At 36.6% G+C, this 16,113-nt stretch overlaps 1 protein-coding gene across 23 annotated transcripts in view; it reads left to right on the forward strand.

Annotated features, from left to right (window-relative positions):
• DTNA (dystrobrevin alpha) overlaps positions 1-16,113 on the forward strand; it is a 357,154-nt gene that overhangs the window by 291,844 nt on the left and 49,197 nt on the right. For all 23 annotated transcript variants that reach the window (XM_056823867.1, XM_056823866.1, XM_056823869.1 and 20 more), the window contains one exon: positions 647-760. In XM_056823867.1, the coding sequence (XP_056679845.1) occupies positions 647-760 (114 nt within the window). The remainder of the gene's footprint in view (positions 1-646; positions 761-16,113) is intronic.

The raw sequence follows: 16,113 nt of genomic DNA on the forward strand, positions 1-16,113 counted from the left end.
TGTGCTTCTTCAGAAACATGTCAACTACATGTGGCAAAAAGTCTGATATAGCATGATTAATATGTTGGAAAGGAAGACTCTGGCCCCAAGCTTCAGCATTCAGAATAAGAATGAAGGAATGAAAAGATAAGCAGCCAACAAGGGCACAGCCTACATGGGAAGACAATGGGGGACACTTAAGACTGTTGGGGTTTTGTTTTTTATAATATATGTGTTTTACTTATTTTTTAAGCCCTTTCTTTCTGTCACAGTAATTTTAAGACAAAAGGGCAAGGGCTGGGCAAACAGAGGGTAAGTGACTGTGCCCAGTCACATATCTAGGAAATCTTCCTCACTCCAAGCTTGGTGCTCTCTCCATTGAGCCATCTAACTGCTGCCCAATGCATTTATTTTAATAACCAGAGGATTCCATTCTTCATGTCAGGCTAAGTATTTATATTAAGTTAGGTCAAGTAACAGTGTGTGTTTTACAATGTCAGTAACATAAAATGTGGTCAGATTTTCAAAAGAGTAGGACGCACAGTTTTTAAACTTTGTCTACAGTGTGTCATTGCCTTGGCTTTGTTCTGTTACTGTAGACTTGCCTTGATCTTAGGTGTCCAAGTGAGCTAATTTGTGGTTTCTGCCTTTATCTTTCTCTCCTAAGAGAAATCTTACAAGAGATCCAGCGGCTACGGCTGGAGCATGAACAGGCTTCTCAGCCTACCCCAGAGAAAGCCCAACAGAATCCTACTCTCCTGGCAGAGCTTCGTCTTCTCAGGTAAATAAGGAATCTCACCAATCTCAGGTGTAATATTTTTCTGGTTTCTTTAATTGAGGTAGGTATCTCATGGCTCTACTGAGTAAAGATAAATTGCTCCCAGGGTACAACTAGCTACTCCAGTATGTTTGTTTTATTGTTTTAATTTATTCTGTAATTAGAAGCATCACACACCTGGATTGACAAATTGCTTTTCATATTCTTTCATTTATGGATAACATTCAGAAAATGAAAAATTGTGTTCTCTTTTCTGTGGTCTTCTAGAGAAAAAAAAAGTCAAATTCTCTATTTGTTCCATTACCTATCTATGTTTTCTTCCATTCAATGTTTTTATAATACAAAAATAGAATGATAAAACCAAAAAAAATACATTCATCAAATGATGTCCATCACCCATAGCTCTAAGAAAAGGGAGGTGACCATCTTGTATTAGATATATCTTTTCATTAAGAAGAAAGAGAATATCAACAAACCTACAAAAAACTGAAGCTGCACCAAACCCAGTGTCTCAATTTAGGAATCATTGCTAACTCCATTCAAAGAAAAAAACAAAAATTGTTGAAATGTCATATAGGGGATCTGAGGGAAAGATGTCTTGATTTTGAAAGCAATAAATAACATAAGGAGCTGAATTAAGGAAACAACAAAGATAAAGGATTATGTCATTCCTGCCTCAAGAAGTTCCCATGGCTCCCCAATTCCTCTAGAATTAACTTTAGATCCCTGTTTAGCATTTAAAGACTTTTACAATTCAGTTCCAGCCTCCTTCCATGTTGATTACCCATTATTCCTTCCATGTCCTCTGTGTTCTGACCAAACTAGCCTAGTTATTTATCTCTGTGCATGAGATTCCATTCCACACCCCTATTTCTTTACCCAGGCTATCCTTCCAAGGATGAAATGTTCTCTTTTCTCACCTTTACCATTTGGAAATCTTAGCTCTCTTCCAGTTCAATGCAAATACTATTCCTTTCCATCAAGACTCCACTTTTCAGGGCTTCCTCTCAAATCATGTATTTTTTTTTGAGAATTTGGTAAATATAAATACATCTTAGAAATTATCCATCCTTTATTATAATCACCAGGGTATAGAGAAGGCATCAGAGTCCCCTCATCCATCTGCCCCATCTTAGTCAGCTTTTAAAGGTAATAGATTAATCCTTTGGCCCCTAGTGATATTTCTCAAACCTATCTACCTCCTAGGGTTGTTGAGAGAAGAAAATGCAAGTATTTGCAAAGCCCCTTGCAAAATTTAAAACTCTCTATAGAGGCTAGGTGTTATTACATAAAACTAGGTCAAACAGGATAGCCTGAGATATTCAAGAAAATTAGGATCATTTATAATTAGGGAAAGGGGAGAAATAATGGACAAGGGGGCACCTTATTCTCCAAGCCTGTGCCAATTCTACCAAATTAGCGAGGCTATGACTGTGGAAGCAGAAATAGACCGTGGTTCCAGGACTGTGAGTCCTGGAATACCCAAGTTAATAATCATTCCTCACCAGAAAGTTAGTAATGATGTTTTGTTTTGGTTTTTGTTTTTTTTGGCCAGGACTGGTAGTCAGCTAAATTAACAGGAATTCTTCATCTGAAAGTTGGCGGTGATTTTTTGAGGGGCCTAAACAACATTAAAACCTCAACTAAAGCAGAAAGTGGTTGTGAGTTATATTCATAAACAGAATGTCTACAATTATGAAATCACAGAAAAAAATGTCTTCAGTGAAATCATGATCATGCCTAAATTTCCTATGGTATAAATATGATTAGGTAGAATTAAAATTCTGATGTTCTTCAGTTTGCGCAAAAAGATGACCCTTTGGAAGTCATCTAATTTAGCTATACTGGCTTTTCTCAAACGTTGGCAAAAATCAAAATGTAGCAATATCTTTCATTGGCCATTTTGATGACACTGCTCAGATTCTAAAAACCCTCTTCCTGACTTATTAAAAATTTTATTATTTTATTATTATAAAATTAAACCCTTTATTTGTGAGATTAATATCAATCATCTCTCTCTAAATTGATTACTGCCTCACCCCTACTCTTTTTTTATATCTTTAATACTGCTACATGAAGAGTACACATTGAACTATGCCCTAAATTCCCAGCTTTGTGCCCAAGGGCTTCTTCTTAGTGTACTTGGGCTAGTGAAAGGCTCAGTCAATGAACCTTTATGATATGACAGGTACTGTGCTAAGCACCGGGCATACCAATATGAAAAAAGAAAGAGAATCCCCATCCTCAAGGAGTTTACAATCTAATAGAGAAGACAACACATAAATGAAGAAGGAAATGGGGTAGGGGGAAGATACCTGGCACAGGGACATGATGGAAAAATCTGAAGGAGTGTAGCTGAGGGAGAAATAGATTGCTGGTCTGAGAGCACTATTTGAATGGAGGACTGTTTAGGAATTCATAACCCCACCCTCTAGATAATTGCAACAAAGACTGCAAGTGGAAAATAGATTTGAGCAAGGGAATCTTGGAATCTGTGCCTGATTCCCAAACATTTCTGAATGCTGCCTAGGAGATTTCTGTTCCAGAAGATTATATATTGAACATGCTTATGTGTTTTTCAATAACTTCCCCTATAAGAGATTAGTATGGTCAGATAAATTGTCCATAGTATTTTTATCACCAAAACCATTTATTAAATACCTATGTGTCTGTGATCCTTATTCTCTGATTTTATGAGCTAAGATAGACAATACTGACACCACTGGGGACATTCAGCAACGATGTAAATCAATAAATCATCTGACAGCCAAGTTGTGATTGATATACATGTCATAGTTCTTGATGACCCTGCCTAAAAGGTAATCCATCAGTTTTTTCACTCTTTGTTTAGCAGATGAGAGGTGATAGTAAATAGATAGTAGGTAGAGGGTTAGCCTTGATTTCTCATTGTGCCTCTGGCATTTACTAGCCCTCTGATATGATTGAGTTTAACCAATCAGTACCCAAGAAAAGTTTATAAAACAGTGAATTACAGATGAATCACTGACTTCAATTGGTGAAGGCAATTTCCATATTATATAATTCCTATACTGGTGGTTCTCAAACTTTTTGGGCTCTGAGCTCCTTTATACTCATAAATGCTATTGTGGACTCCAAAGAACTTTTTTTTTTAATATGGGTTATATCTATTGATATTTACCCTGTTAGAAATTAAAACATTATTACGAAACAATTTTAACTTCATGGTCCCTCTGAAATAGTCTCAGGAGAGATCCTTTGAGAACTATCACCTAATGCCGATGAACTCACAAAGCTAGATTCAAAAAAAAAAAAAACCAGATATTTAAGGGTCTTGGGAATTTTGTCATAAGCATTTTCAGGCATTTTGCTCTTTTAAGCCATCTGCCTTTGTAAGATTTTTAGTAAGTTTAGTACATTTTTAGAAAAATTTAAATCACCAAAAGTTTACAAAATGCCTATTGTGCGCAGTACCTTGTGCTAAGCCCTAGAAGAGATCCAAATTTTAGGCAAGACATAGTTCCTCCAGTCATAGAGTTTAATAATTCTAGTAAAGGGAGGTGGCATATAGACATGTAAATATCTTTTTTAAAAACGAATACAAGATAAGTACGATTTTATTTCATGTAACAATCTAAAAAGTTTGCTGAATGTCCTTCATTGGATAATGAGGTTGGCCACCTGCAGTGTCTTCCTTTCCTTTATTTCATGGCATTAATATGGAAATACAATTGGCACTCTTCTGAGAACAAAGCATTTTGAATCATTTTGATCAGTTCAAAGTGAAAAGATACCCTTGGTTTTATTGTTGTCGTTGTGTGAGACTCCTAAATTTTTAGGAGTTGTCATTAACTCAGTGACTCAAGGCAACTCTGACTTTCGGAGGGCTGAATAATTTACAGCTGAGCCATGGGAAAGCACAGTCCACCTTCACAGCATCCACAAAGAACATTTGGAGAACTCTGCCTGTAAGAATAAATCATGTCTTTACCTTGGCTTGTCTAATGAACAAGGACTAAGAGGAGATGCAGAAAGTAGTACCTACTGCATAATCTGTCACTAGAAATTTTGAAAGAGAAAAGATGTACAAACTTGACTTCTCTTTGATATGACAGGCAGTCCTTTTTCCCAGTCCCACTCAGACTATTGCAAAAGCCTGCCGGGACAACAGGAGATCTCCCTGCCTCAAGTCTCTCCCCATTCTGTGGCATTTTCCACTCAATTGTCAAAATGATCTTCAGAAAGCAAAAGTCTGAGAATGTCAGAGAAAACCAGGGCTTCCCTATTACCCCTAATATCAAAATAAGGAAGAAACTAAGTGGTGCAATGATTAGAGCGCTGAGTCAAGAATCAGGAAGACCTGAGTTCAAGTCCAGACTAAGACTAGCTGAGGGACACCAGACAAGTTATTTTCATCTCTGTCGACCTCAGTTTTCTCAACTGTAAAATGGGGGTTATAAAAGCATCTAGCTCACAGGGTTGTTGCGAGAATTAAATTATGTAATATTTGTCACACGCTAAGCATTTTACCTCAGTTTCTTCATCTGTAAAATGAGCCAGAAAAAGAAATGGCAAACTAGTATATTTGCTAAGAAAACTCCAAATTGGAAATCAAGAAGAGTCAGATGCAATTGATTGAATGATAATATTGTATGTAATTTGGGGGCAGCAAGGTGACACTGTGGCTAGTGCTGGGCCTGGAGTCAAAAAGACCCAACTTCCTGCATTCAAATGTGACTTGAGACACTTACTAGCTCTGTGATCTTGGGTGGGTCATTTAACTATGTTTGCCTCAGTTTCTTCATCTGTAAAATGGTCTGGAGAAAGAAAGACAAACCACTCTGCCAAGAAAAGCACAAGTAGTGTCACGAATTAGTCATGACTGAAAACAATTGAACAACAATGAAAGTATAATTAAAGATAATAACTGTAAAACATATCCCCACAGGGTCTTTTTGAGATTTAAATGAGATAAAGAAAGCAAAGCCCTTTGCAAACTTTAAAGCACTCTTTAAACATGTTAATTACGATTAGCATTATCATTATCATTTTTTTTGCCAAATTTCTGGTTATATCAGGATAACCAGCTCCCAGGGAAGAATTTCATCAATTTGTGGCAGAATAACATGGATACCTGTGATACTAAGAAGTTGGCTTAGCAACATGTTCACCCAATTAATTTGTGTATCATTCTTTTTTTTCCCATTTGAATTAGTTTATTTAGTCAATTTAGAACATTATTCCATGGTTACAAATATCACATTATTTACCTCCCTCCCCCCCCCCATCCACCATTCCCACAACTGATGCACAATTTCATTGGGTATTACTTGTGTCCTTGATCAGAACCTATTCCCATGTTGTTGGTGCTTGCACTAGGATGTTCATTTAGAGTCAACATCCCCAACCATATCCCTTCAACCCATGTAATCAAGCAGTTGTTTTTCTTCGGTGTTTTTATTCCCACAGTGTTTCCTCTGAATGTGGATAGTGTTCTTTCTCGTAGATCCCTCCAAGTTGTTCAGAACTCCTGCATTGCCACTAATGGAGAAGTCCATTACATTCGATTGTACCATAGTGTTTCAGTCACTGTGTCAATGTTTTCCTGGTTCTGCTCCTCTCACTCTGCATCAATTCTTGGAGGTTGTTCCAGTCCCCATGGAATTCCTCCACTTTATTATTCCTTTGAGCACAATAGTATTCCATCACCAACATATACCACAATTCAGTCATTCCCCAATTGAAGGGCATCCCCTCTTTTTCCAGTTTTTTGCCACCACAAAGAGAGCAGCTATGAATATTTTTGCACATGACTTTTTCCTTATTATCTCTTTGTGGTACAAACACAACAGTGCTATGGCTGGATCAAAGGGCAGACAGTCTTTTAGTGCCCTTTGGGCATAGTTCCAAATTGCCCTCCAGAATGGTTGGATCAATTCACAACTCCACCAGCAATGCATTAATGTCCCGACTTTGCCACATCCCCTCCAACATTCATTACTTTTCTTCCCTGTCATGTTAGCCAATCTGCTAGGTGTGAGGTGATACCTCAGAGTTGTTTTGATTTGCATTTCTCTGATTATCAGAGATTTAGAACACTTTTTCATGTACTTATTAATACTTTTGATTTCTTTAACTGAAAACTGCCTATTCATGTCCCTTGCCCATTTATTAATTGGAGAATGGCTTGATTTTTTGTATAATTGGTATAGCTCTTTATAAATTTGAGTAATTAGACCTTTGTCAGAGGTTTTTGTGATGAAGATTATTTCCCAATTTGTTGCTTCCCTTCTAATTTTGGATGCATTAGTTTTGTTTGTACAAAAACTTTTTAATTTGATGTCATCAAAATTACTGATTTTACATTTTGTAATTTTTTTCTAGCTCTTGCTTGGTTTTAAAGTCTTTCCTTTCCCAAAGATCTGACAAGTATACTATTCTATCTTCACCTAATTTGCTAATAGTTTCCTTCTTTATATTCAGGTCATTCACCCATTCTGAGTTTATCTTGTGAGATGGTGTGAGATGTTGATCTAAACCTAATATTTCCCATACTGTCTTCCAATTTTCCCAGCATTTTTTATCAAATACTGGATTCTGGTCCCCAAAACTGGGATCTTTGGGCTTATCATAAACTATGTTGCTGAGGTCAATTACTCCAAGTCTATTCCACTGATCCTCCTTCCTGTCTCTTAGCCAGTACCAAATTGTTTTGATGACCACTAGTTTATAGTATAGTTTGAGATCTGGGACTGCAAGTCCTCCTTCCTTTGCATTTTTTTCATGATTTCCCTGGATATCCTTGATCTTTTGTTCTTCCAAATGAACTTTGTTATAGTTTTTTCTAATTCAGTAAAAAAGTTTTTTGGTAATTCAATGGGTATGGCACTAAATAAGTAAATTAGTTTGGGGAGGATTGTCATTTTTATTATGTTAGCTCATCCCACCCATGAGCAATCAATGTTTTTCCAATTGTTTAGATCTAGTTTTAATTGTGTGGAGAGTGTTTTGTAGTTGTGTTCATATAGTTCCTGTGTTTGTCTTGACAGATAGATTCCTAAATATTTTATATTGTCTAGGGTGATTTTAAATGGAATTTTTCTTTCTAATTCTTGCTGCTGAAATGGGTTGGAGTTATATAGAAATGCTGTTGACTTATGCAGGTTTATTTTGTATCCTGCAACTTTGCTAAAGTTGTTGATTATTTCAATTAGCTTTTTGGTTGATTCTCTAGGATTCTTTAAGTAGACCATCATATCTTGCACAAAGGGAGATAGCTTGGTCTCCTCATTGCCAATTTTAATACCTTCAATTTCTTTTTCTTCTCTAATTGCTAAAACTCTAATTGTTAGTGTTTCTAGTACAGTGTCAAATAATAGAGCTGATAATGGGCATCATTGTTTCACTCCTGATCTTATTGGGAAGGCTTCTAGTTTATCTCCATTGCAGATGATGTTTGCTGATGGTTTTAGATATATACTGTTTATTACTTTTAGGAAAGGCCCTTCTATTCCTATACTTTCTAGTGTTTTCAATAGGAATGGGTGTTGTATTTTGTCAAAGGCTTTTTCTACATCTATTGAGATAATCATGTGATTTTTGTTGGTTTGCTTGTTAATATGGTCAATTATGTGGATGATTTTCCTAATATTGAACCATCTTTGCATTCCTGGTATGAATCCTACCTGGTCATAGTGAAGAACCCTTGTGATGTCTTGCTGGAGTCTTTCTGCTAGTATCCTATTTAAGATTTTTCCATCTATATTCATTAAGGACATTGGTCTATAGTTTTCTTTCTCTGATTTTGACCCACCTGGCTTTGGGATCAGTACCATATTTGTGTCGTAAAATGAATTTGGTAGAACTCCTTCTTGGCTTATTCTGTCAAACAGTTTGTATAATATTGGGATTAGTTGTTCTATGAATATTTGATAGAATTCATTTGTGAATCCATCTGGACCTGGGGATTTTTTCTTAGTGTAAACCTTAAAATTTCAGACTTATGAATGTTAAAAATTTTACTCCACATTGAGGAATCCTCCAATTACCTACTTGAAATAATTCCCTACCAGATAGTGAGAACTCTACTTGAATGTGAAAACTCCTTGCTATGGGAGTATCCCTACTCCACCCCTACTTAAGACTGCTTTAGGGGAGAAAACTCCTTGCTATGGGAGGACCTCGATTCCACCTGTACTTAAGACTGCTTTAGGGCAGAAAACTCCTTGCTAAACAATGAAAGTACTTGAAAACCATACTTATAAAAGAAAGGAGTTCTTTGAGCCATGCCTATTTTTGGAATTGGTACAATGGGATGCTAGGAGCCTATAAAGGTGGGGCAACTTGTAAACTACTTAGACCTAAAAGGTGAAAACTTACTCAGAGGTTTTCTCTTAATGAAATTAATTGACACAGCAGCATTTTTTTTCTGACTTACTAAAGAGATTAATCTACTCAGCTGTGAATTCAAAATAGGCTGTCTTTTGGAAAACATCTACAGTGATTGGTAGATGGAAGAACTTAGGGGAGGTGACATAGGAGATTTTGCCCTTAAAAATAAGAGCTCAGAGAAGAGCTGGAGGTCATTCTGAAACATTCAGATGGAGGAGGGAGCTGGTGAAAGCAGCTGAGATGATGCTGGCCTGGTGTCACTAGAATCCTTGCTTAGGCAGACCTTGTGGTGAGTGTTAAAAGACTGACTGACTGATCTCTCTCTCTCTTAATATTCGGTCTAAGCCATGTTGGCTTAAGGCCCTTCAAACTTATTTCCTTTTTCTCTCTTTCTCTCTTTTCTTTAATTCCACATTTGTATTAATTAAAATCTCTATAAAACCCAGTTGACTTGGGTATTTGAATAATTGGGAATATTTCCCTGGTGACCACCTTATATTTGATTTAAAAACCAATACACTGTAGTGAAACATATTTTCTGCGGTCAAATTTACTCACCTTCTCTTATATATATCACAATTTATATCTTCCACCATTTTAACTCACTACAGTTTATGGGCTTCACTATTTTAAATCTCACATTAGGAAGTTTTTTGATATTTTGTTCAATTTCTTTTTCTGATATGTGGTTGTTTAAGTAATCTGTTTCTTCCTCTGTTAGTCTAGGCAATTTATATTTTTGAAAGTATTCATCCATATCACCTAGATTGCCATATTTGTTGCCATATAATTGGGCATAATAGTTTTTAATGATTGCCTTAATTTCCTCTTCATTAGAGATGAGGTCTCCTCCCTTTTCATCTTGGATACTGTCAATTTGGTTTTCTTCTTTCCTTTTTTTAGACTTACCAGTACTTTGTCTATTTTATTTGTTTTTTCAAAGTATCAGTTCCTAGTCTTATTTATTAAATCAATAGTTCTTTGACTTTCAATTTTATTAATTTCTTCTTTGATTTTTAGGATCTCTAACTTAGTCTTCATCTGAGGATTTTTAATTTGTTCACTTTCTAATTTTTAATTTGAATGCCCAATTCATTGACCTCTGCCCTTCTTAATTTTTTAATATATGAACTCAAGGATATAAATTTCCCCCTGAGTACTGCTTTGGCTGCATCCCATAGATTTTAAAAAGATGTCTCATCATTGTCATTTTCTCCAATGAAATTATTAATTGTTTCTATGATTTGTTCTTTAACTAACTGGTTTTGGAGAATCATATTGTTTAATTTCCAATTAATTTTTTATTTACCTCTCCATGTACCCTTACTAATTATTATTTTCATTGCATTGTGATCTGAGAAGGTTGCATTTATCATTTCTGCTCTTTTGAAGTTGTTTGCAATGTTTTTATACCCTAATACACATGGTCAATTTTTGTGAATGTACCATGTGCTACTGAAAAGAAGGTGTATTCCTTTTTGTCCCTTTTTATTTTTTTCCACATGTCTACTAACTCTAACTTTTCTAACATTTCATTCACTTATCTTGCTTCTTTCTTATTTATTTTTTCGTTTGATTTATCTAGTTCAGATAGAATAAGGTTCAGATCTCCCACTAGTATAGTTTTTCTATCTATTTCATCCTTGAGCTCCACTAGCTTCTCCTTTAGAAATTTGGATGTTATGCCATTTGGTGCATACATGTTAAGTACTGATATTTCCTCATTGTCTATACTGCCTTTTATCAGGATGTAATTATCTTCCCTATCTCTTTTAACTAGATTTATTTTTACTTTGGCTTTGTCAAATATCATGATTGAGACTCCTGCCTTCTTTTTATCAGTTGATGCCCAATAGATTTGGCTTCATCCTCTTACTTTCACCGTATGCATATCTACCTTCTTCATGTGTATTTCTTGTAGACAGAATATGGTAGGGTTTTGGATTCTAATCCACTCTGCTATTTGTTTGTGTTTTATGAGTGAGTTCATTCCAATCACATTCAGAGTTATGATTACCAGCTGTGTATTTCCCAGCATTTTGATTTTTACTCCTAGTCTTGCCTTTTCTTCTTTCACTATTTCCTTCTACACCAATGTTTGTTTTTAAGCAGTCCCCCTAGTTCCCACCCTTATTTTACTTCCCTTTCTACTCCTCTCCCTTCTTATTTACCCCCTTATTTTTTGCAGTGTTTTTAAAACTACCCCTACCCTCCCTGATACTGCTTCCCTCCCCACTAATCCGTTTGTTACCCTTCTACTCCCCTATAGTGAGCAAACCTATTCTCTGCCCCAATGGATTGGATTCCTCTTCCTTCTTTGGGTCAATTTGTTAGAGTTGAGTATGTTAGAGTTGAGTATTTCCTATCTCCAACCTCTTTACCCTTCTATAAATTTACCCGCATTTGTTTCTTTTCCCAATTCTTTTAGTATTAACCTCTTTTTTAGCTCTAGTTGTATATATGTGCGTGTGTGTGTGTGTATGTATGTACAAATATATATGTATTTATGTATACATATATCTATATACCTATTTATGTCTTGTCATTTCTTCCTAGTTGTCACTGTTCCCTCTAAGTGTAATTCTTCTAGGTACCCAGGTAATTATAACAAATATAATTTTTAAGAGTTACCAATGACCTTTTTTCTTATAGGGATGCATATCATTTTAACTTATTGAGTCTCTTAAAAAGAAAGTTTGGGTTTTTTGTTTTGTTTTGTTTTTCTTTTTTCCTCTCTTTTTTCATTACCTTTTGATGATTCTCTTGAGTTCTGTGCTTGGGCATCAAATTTTCTGTTCAGGTCTGGTCTTTTCTTTACAAATTCTTGGAATTCTTCTATTTTGTTGAATGACCATATTTTCCCCTGTAAGAATATAGTCAGTTTTGCTGGGTAGTTGATTCTTGGTGGTAGACCTAGTTCTCTTGCTTTCTGGAATATCATATTCCATGCCTTTTGGTCTTTCAGTGTACATGCAGCCAGATCCTGTGTTATCCTCACTGTGTTTCCATGGTATGTGAATGACTTCTTCTTGGCAGCTTATAATTTTCTTTGGTCTGATAGTTCTTGAATTTGGCTATAACATTCCTAGGTGTTGTCAGTTGGGGATTAAGTACAGGAGGTGATCTGTGGATTCTTTCAATATCCACTTTTCCCTTTTGTTCTAGAATATCGGGACAGTTTTCTTGGATAATTTCCTGTAGTATTATCTCCAGGATTTTTCTTTTGTCGTGGTCTTCTGGTAGACCAATGATTCTTAAATTGTCTATCCTTGAACGATTTTCTAAATCTTCTGTTTTGTGAATAAGATTCTTCATATTTTCCTCAATTTTTTTTTATTCTTTTGGTTTTGTTTTATGGTGTCCTGCTGCCTTGTGAGGTCACTTAATTTTAGTTGTTGTATTCTGGTTCTTATTGACTGGATTTCATTCCTGACTTTTTGGTCATCCTTCTCCTTCTGGTCTGATTTTCTTTGGAGGTCATCTTTCATTCTCTTTACCTCATCTTCTTTGTCTCATCTTTCATCTTCTTCACTTCATTTTTCATCTTCTTTGCCTCATTTTCAAGTTGGTTGATTTTGGCTTTCAAGACACTATTTTCTGTTTCTAGATGATTTATCTTAGTTTTTAAATTCTTTTCCCAATTGTCTTCAGCCTCTATTAATTGTGTTTTGGATTGCATTTTGCATTCTTCCAAAGCCTGTATCCATTTCACTGGGATTTCTGATTTATTGTTTGATGATCCCTCCTCCTCTGTTCCGTTTGCTCTTTGTTGTTGCCTGTATAGAAGCTATCGATTGTAATTTCTTTATTCTTTTTCTGTTGTTTGCTCATATTTACCCCCCTTCTTTAGTCCCCATATTTGTCTGTGCTCATGCTCCCCACATTTTTTTGGTTTGGGGGTTTTTCTGACAGTCTTCCCTCTTGGAGTTTTGCCAGATCTCTCAGTGCAGTCTGTGTGGGAGGGATGTTGGAGTTTGAGCTTCCCTGTCCTCTGGAGGCTTTTGATTGGATTAAAGTCCAGCAGTCTGTGAGGTAGGAGTGTTGGAGCTTGGGCTTCCCTAACCTCTGAAGACTTTTGATGGGATTAAGTTCAGCTGAATTGGGATGGATGTGCTCTGAGTTCAAAACCTCCTGGAAGACTGGAGCAATATGGAGGGTCTCTACTGCTGTGACCAGGCTGCCCGCTCTGCGCTCCCTCTCCAGCTCCTTCCCCACTGCCTATGTTCGATGCTCTGAGCCTGAAACAGCCCTGCCCGCAAGGTACACCCTCCAGACCAGAGCCTTTGCCCGCCCAAAGTTTTCCACTGATGCTGGGCTTAGCGCTTAGCGCACTACCTGGGGGGGTTGGGGAAGGGTCCTGGGACCTTCCTTCTGCTTTCCCCTTAAAGCTGAGTATTCTCGAATTCTGGCTTTTGTGGGGTGTACCTTTTGAATTGAGTCCAGCAGGAGGGTTCCTTAGCTCTGTCTTGTTGTTAGGTTTGATTTTTAGTCCCCTAGGAGCATTTTCTTTGTAATTGGTAAGGAAGGATATTCAGGAGTCTGAACTTTTGCTGCTTCTATGCTGCCATCTTTACTCCGCCCCTTGTGTATCATTCTTATTGTTACTGCTCCTAGTCTTTTTACCAGATGATCCACAAAGTTCAGCAGCAGCAACTGTCTGGATATTTCAGAATTCCCTCAAATCCTTACTTTACCTTTGCCTAAAGAAGCAATAAAACAGACAATTCTGCCTCCACAGAGATTCGTCTTTGATTGTTTTCCATTTGAATTTTATACTAAATTAAGCCCTAAATATCTGAAGAATTAGACACCAAAGACATTTAATTGTTTCTCTCTTATTTGCTATCTGTGATAAAGCCCTAATAACTACAGCACAATATCATTAACAACAGTGTCAGTAATGGTAGGAGACAAACCAGATTTTGAGCTCTTTCATTACACTGTGAGTTCCTCAAGGGCAGGGATTGTCTTTTGCCTTTTTTTTATAAACCCATCACTTAGCACTTACTACCTGACACATAGTAGGTGCTTAACAAAACTTGTTAACTAACTAATGAAATGAGTATTCTTTCCTTCCCCCAGAAAAGAAATTGTAAATATGTCTATCACCACTTCACCATTTTGGTTAATTGCCACATTATCACATCCCATATAACTCTAAGCTGATGGATATGGATATGAAAAAACATATCCTATATACACTCTGACATGCCAGATGTAGAGAAAGAAATAGTAAGATAAAAGAATTCAGCATTTCTTGTTGTTACTTACCCCTTAAGTTAATATCGAGCTAGTGACTACTTGCAAACCTCTATCATTATGTGCTCTATTTGTAATCATTTCTAAGTGGTTCCTACAGCAAGAGACTCTTTATGTGGTATCTTACCTTGAGCTGGTTCCAGACCAGCTAAATAGTCAAATGGGTTCTAGAAAAAGGTATTCTCAGTTTGTCCTGCTTCAAATATACCAACACATAAAAATTTACATTTTTCTTTGATGTTATTGAAGACTAACATGACAAACCCTACCAAATGTGGATTTGTATTAGTCATTCAGGGAGATTTGGACTAGATAGATAGAGTGGATAGAGATCCAGGTCTGGAGGAACCCAGGAGGTCCCGGGTTCTCATCTGGCCTCAGACACTTCCTAGCTGTGTGACCCTGGGCAAGTCACTTAACTGCCACTGCCTAGCCCTTACTGCTCTTCAGCCTTAGAACCAATACACAGTATTGATTCTAAGATGGAAGGTAAGGGTTTTTTAAAAAAAGGAAGAAGGAGGAGGAGAAAGAAGAGGAAGAAGAAAGAAATTGTTGACATAGTTCAGCTTATTCCATGAGTTCTTTGTTTTCTGTTTGTTTTTTCATCTCTGCAGTGCTTAGTGTAGTGTCTTTCACTTAGTAGATACTTAACAAATGCTAGCTGACTATCTGACTTCAATCCTTTCAGATGTACAAGACAAAATACTGACATTAAAACAGAGTGAGAATCTCATCTACACATTAACAAATGTATAACAAAAATTCATATTGAAAGTCAATATTAAACAAATGTACAAAATCCTGCTGTCAACTCTTGAAGACTGCTTGTTGACCTTCATTTCATTTCAGTTTGACCAGTGTTAACATCTTGCTATTATTGGCCAAATATTGCAGTAGGTGCTGGGAATACAAAGACAAAAAAATGAAAAAAACAGTTGTTTTTCACTCATTTTGGTCGTGTCCAACTCTTTGTGACGCCATTTGGAGTTTTCTTGGCAAAGTTACTGGTGTAGATTGTTGCTTCCTTCTCCAGCTCATTAATCAGACGAGGAAACTGAGGCAAATAGAGTTATATGACTTGCCCAGAATCCTACATCTAGGAAGGGTCTGAGGCTGGATCTGAACTCAGGAAAATGAGTCATCCTGACTCGAGGCCTGGCACTCTATCCACTACACCACAAAACTGCCCAAAACAAACCATTCCTGTCTTCAGAGTTCACATTCTATAGAAAACAATATGTGTGCAGGTAAGGAAATACCAAGGATGAAAAGAGTACATTCGAGTGCTAACTGTTTGGTAGATGAAGAGAGGGTTTTGTCCAGGTTTACAAAATAGAACCTGGACTTTATTTTGAAAGAAGGCTTTCACTTTTTGTATTTTAAACTCTTGCCTTCTGTCTTGGAATTGAGGATTGGTTCCAAGGCAAAAAGAGCAGTAAAGTAAAAAATGCCAGGCCATTGGGGTTAAAGTGACTTGTCCAGGGTCACACACTAGGAAGCATCAGGGTAGATTGACCAGAAATCCTCCCAATTCTAGGCCTCCACTGAGTCACCCAGTTGTCCCAAGGCCTTTGCCTTTAAGCAGGCTAAACTCTTTCTTCATTTACACTGATGATGTCAAACTCAAATAAGAAAAGGAACCACTAAACCATACATAAAGATCTTTAGAAAGCCATATATAATCATCATCTATATTCTAGTACATTTTAATTTTATTTTGTTAAGTT

Source organism: Monodelphis domestica, chromosome 3 (assembly GCF_027887165.1).
Source record: "Monodelphis domestica isolate mMonDom1 chromosome 3, mMonDom1.pri, whole genome shotgun sequence".
NCBI lineage: Eukaryota > Metazoa > Chordata > Mammalia > Didelphimorphia > Didelphidae > Monodelphis > Monodelphis domestica.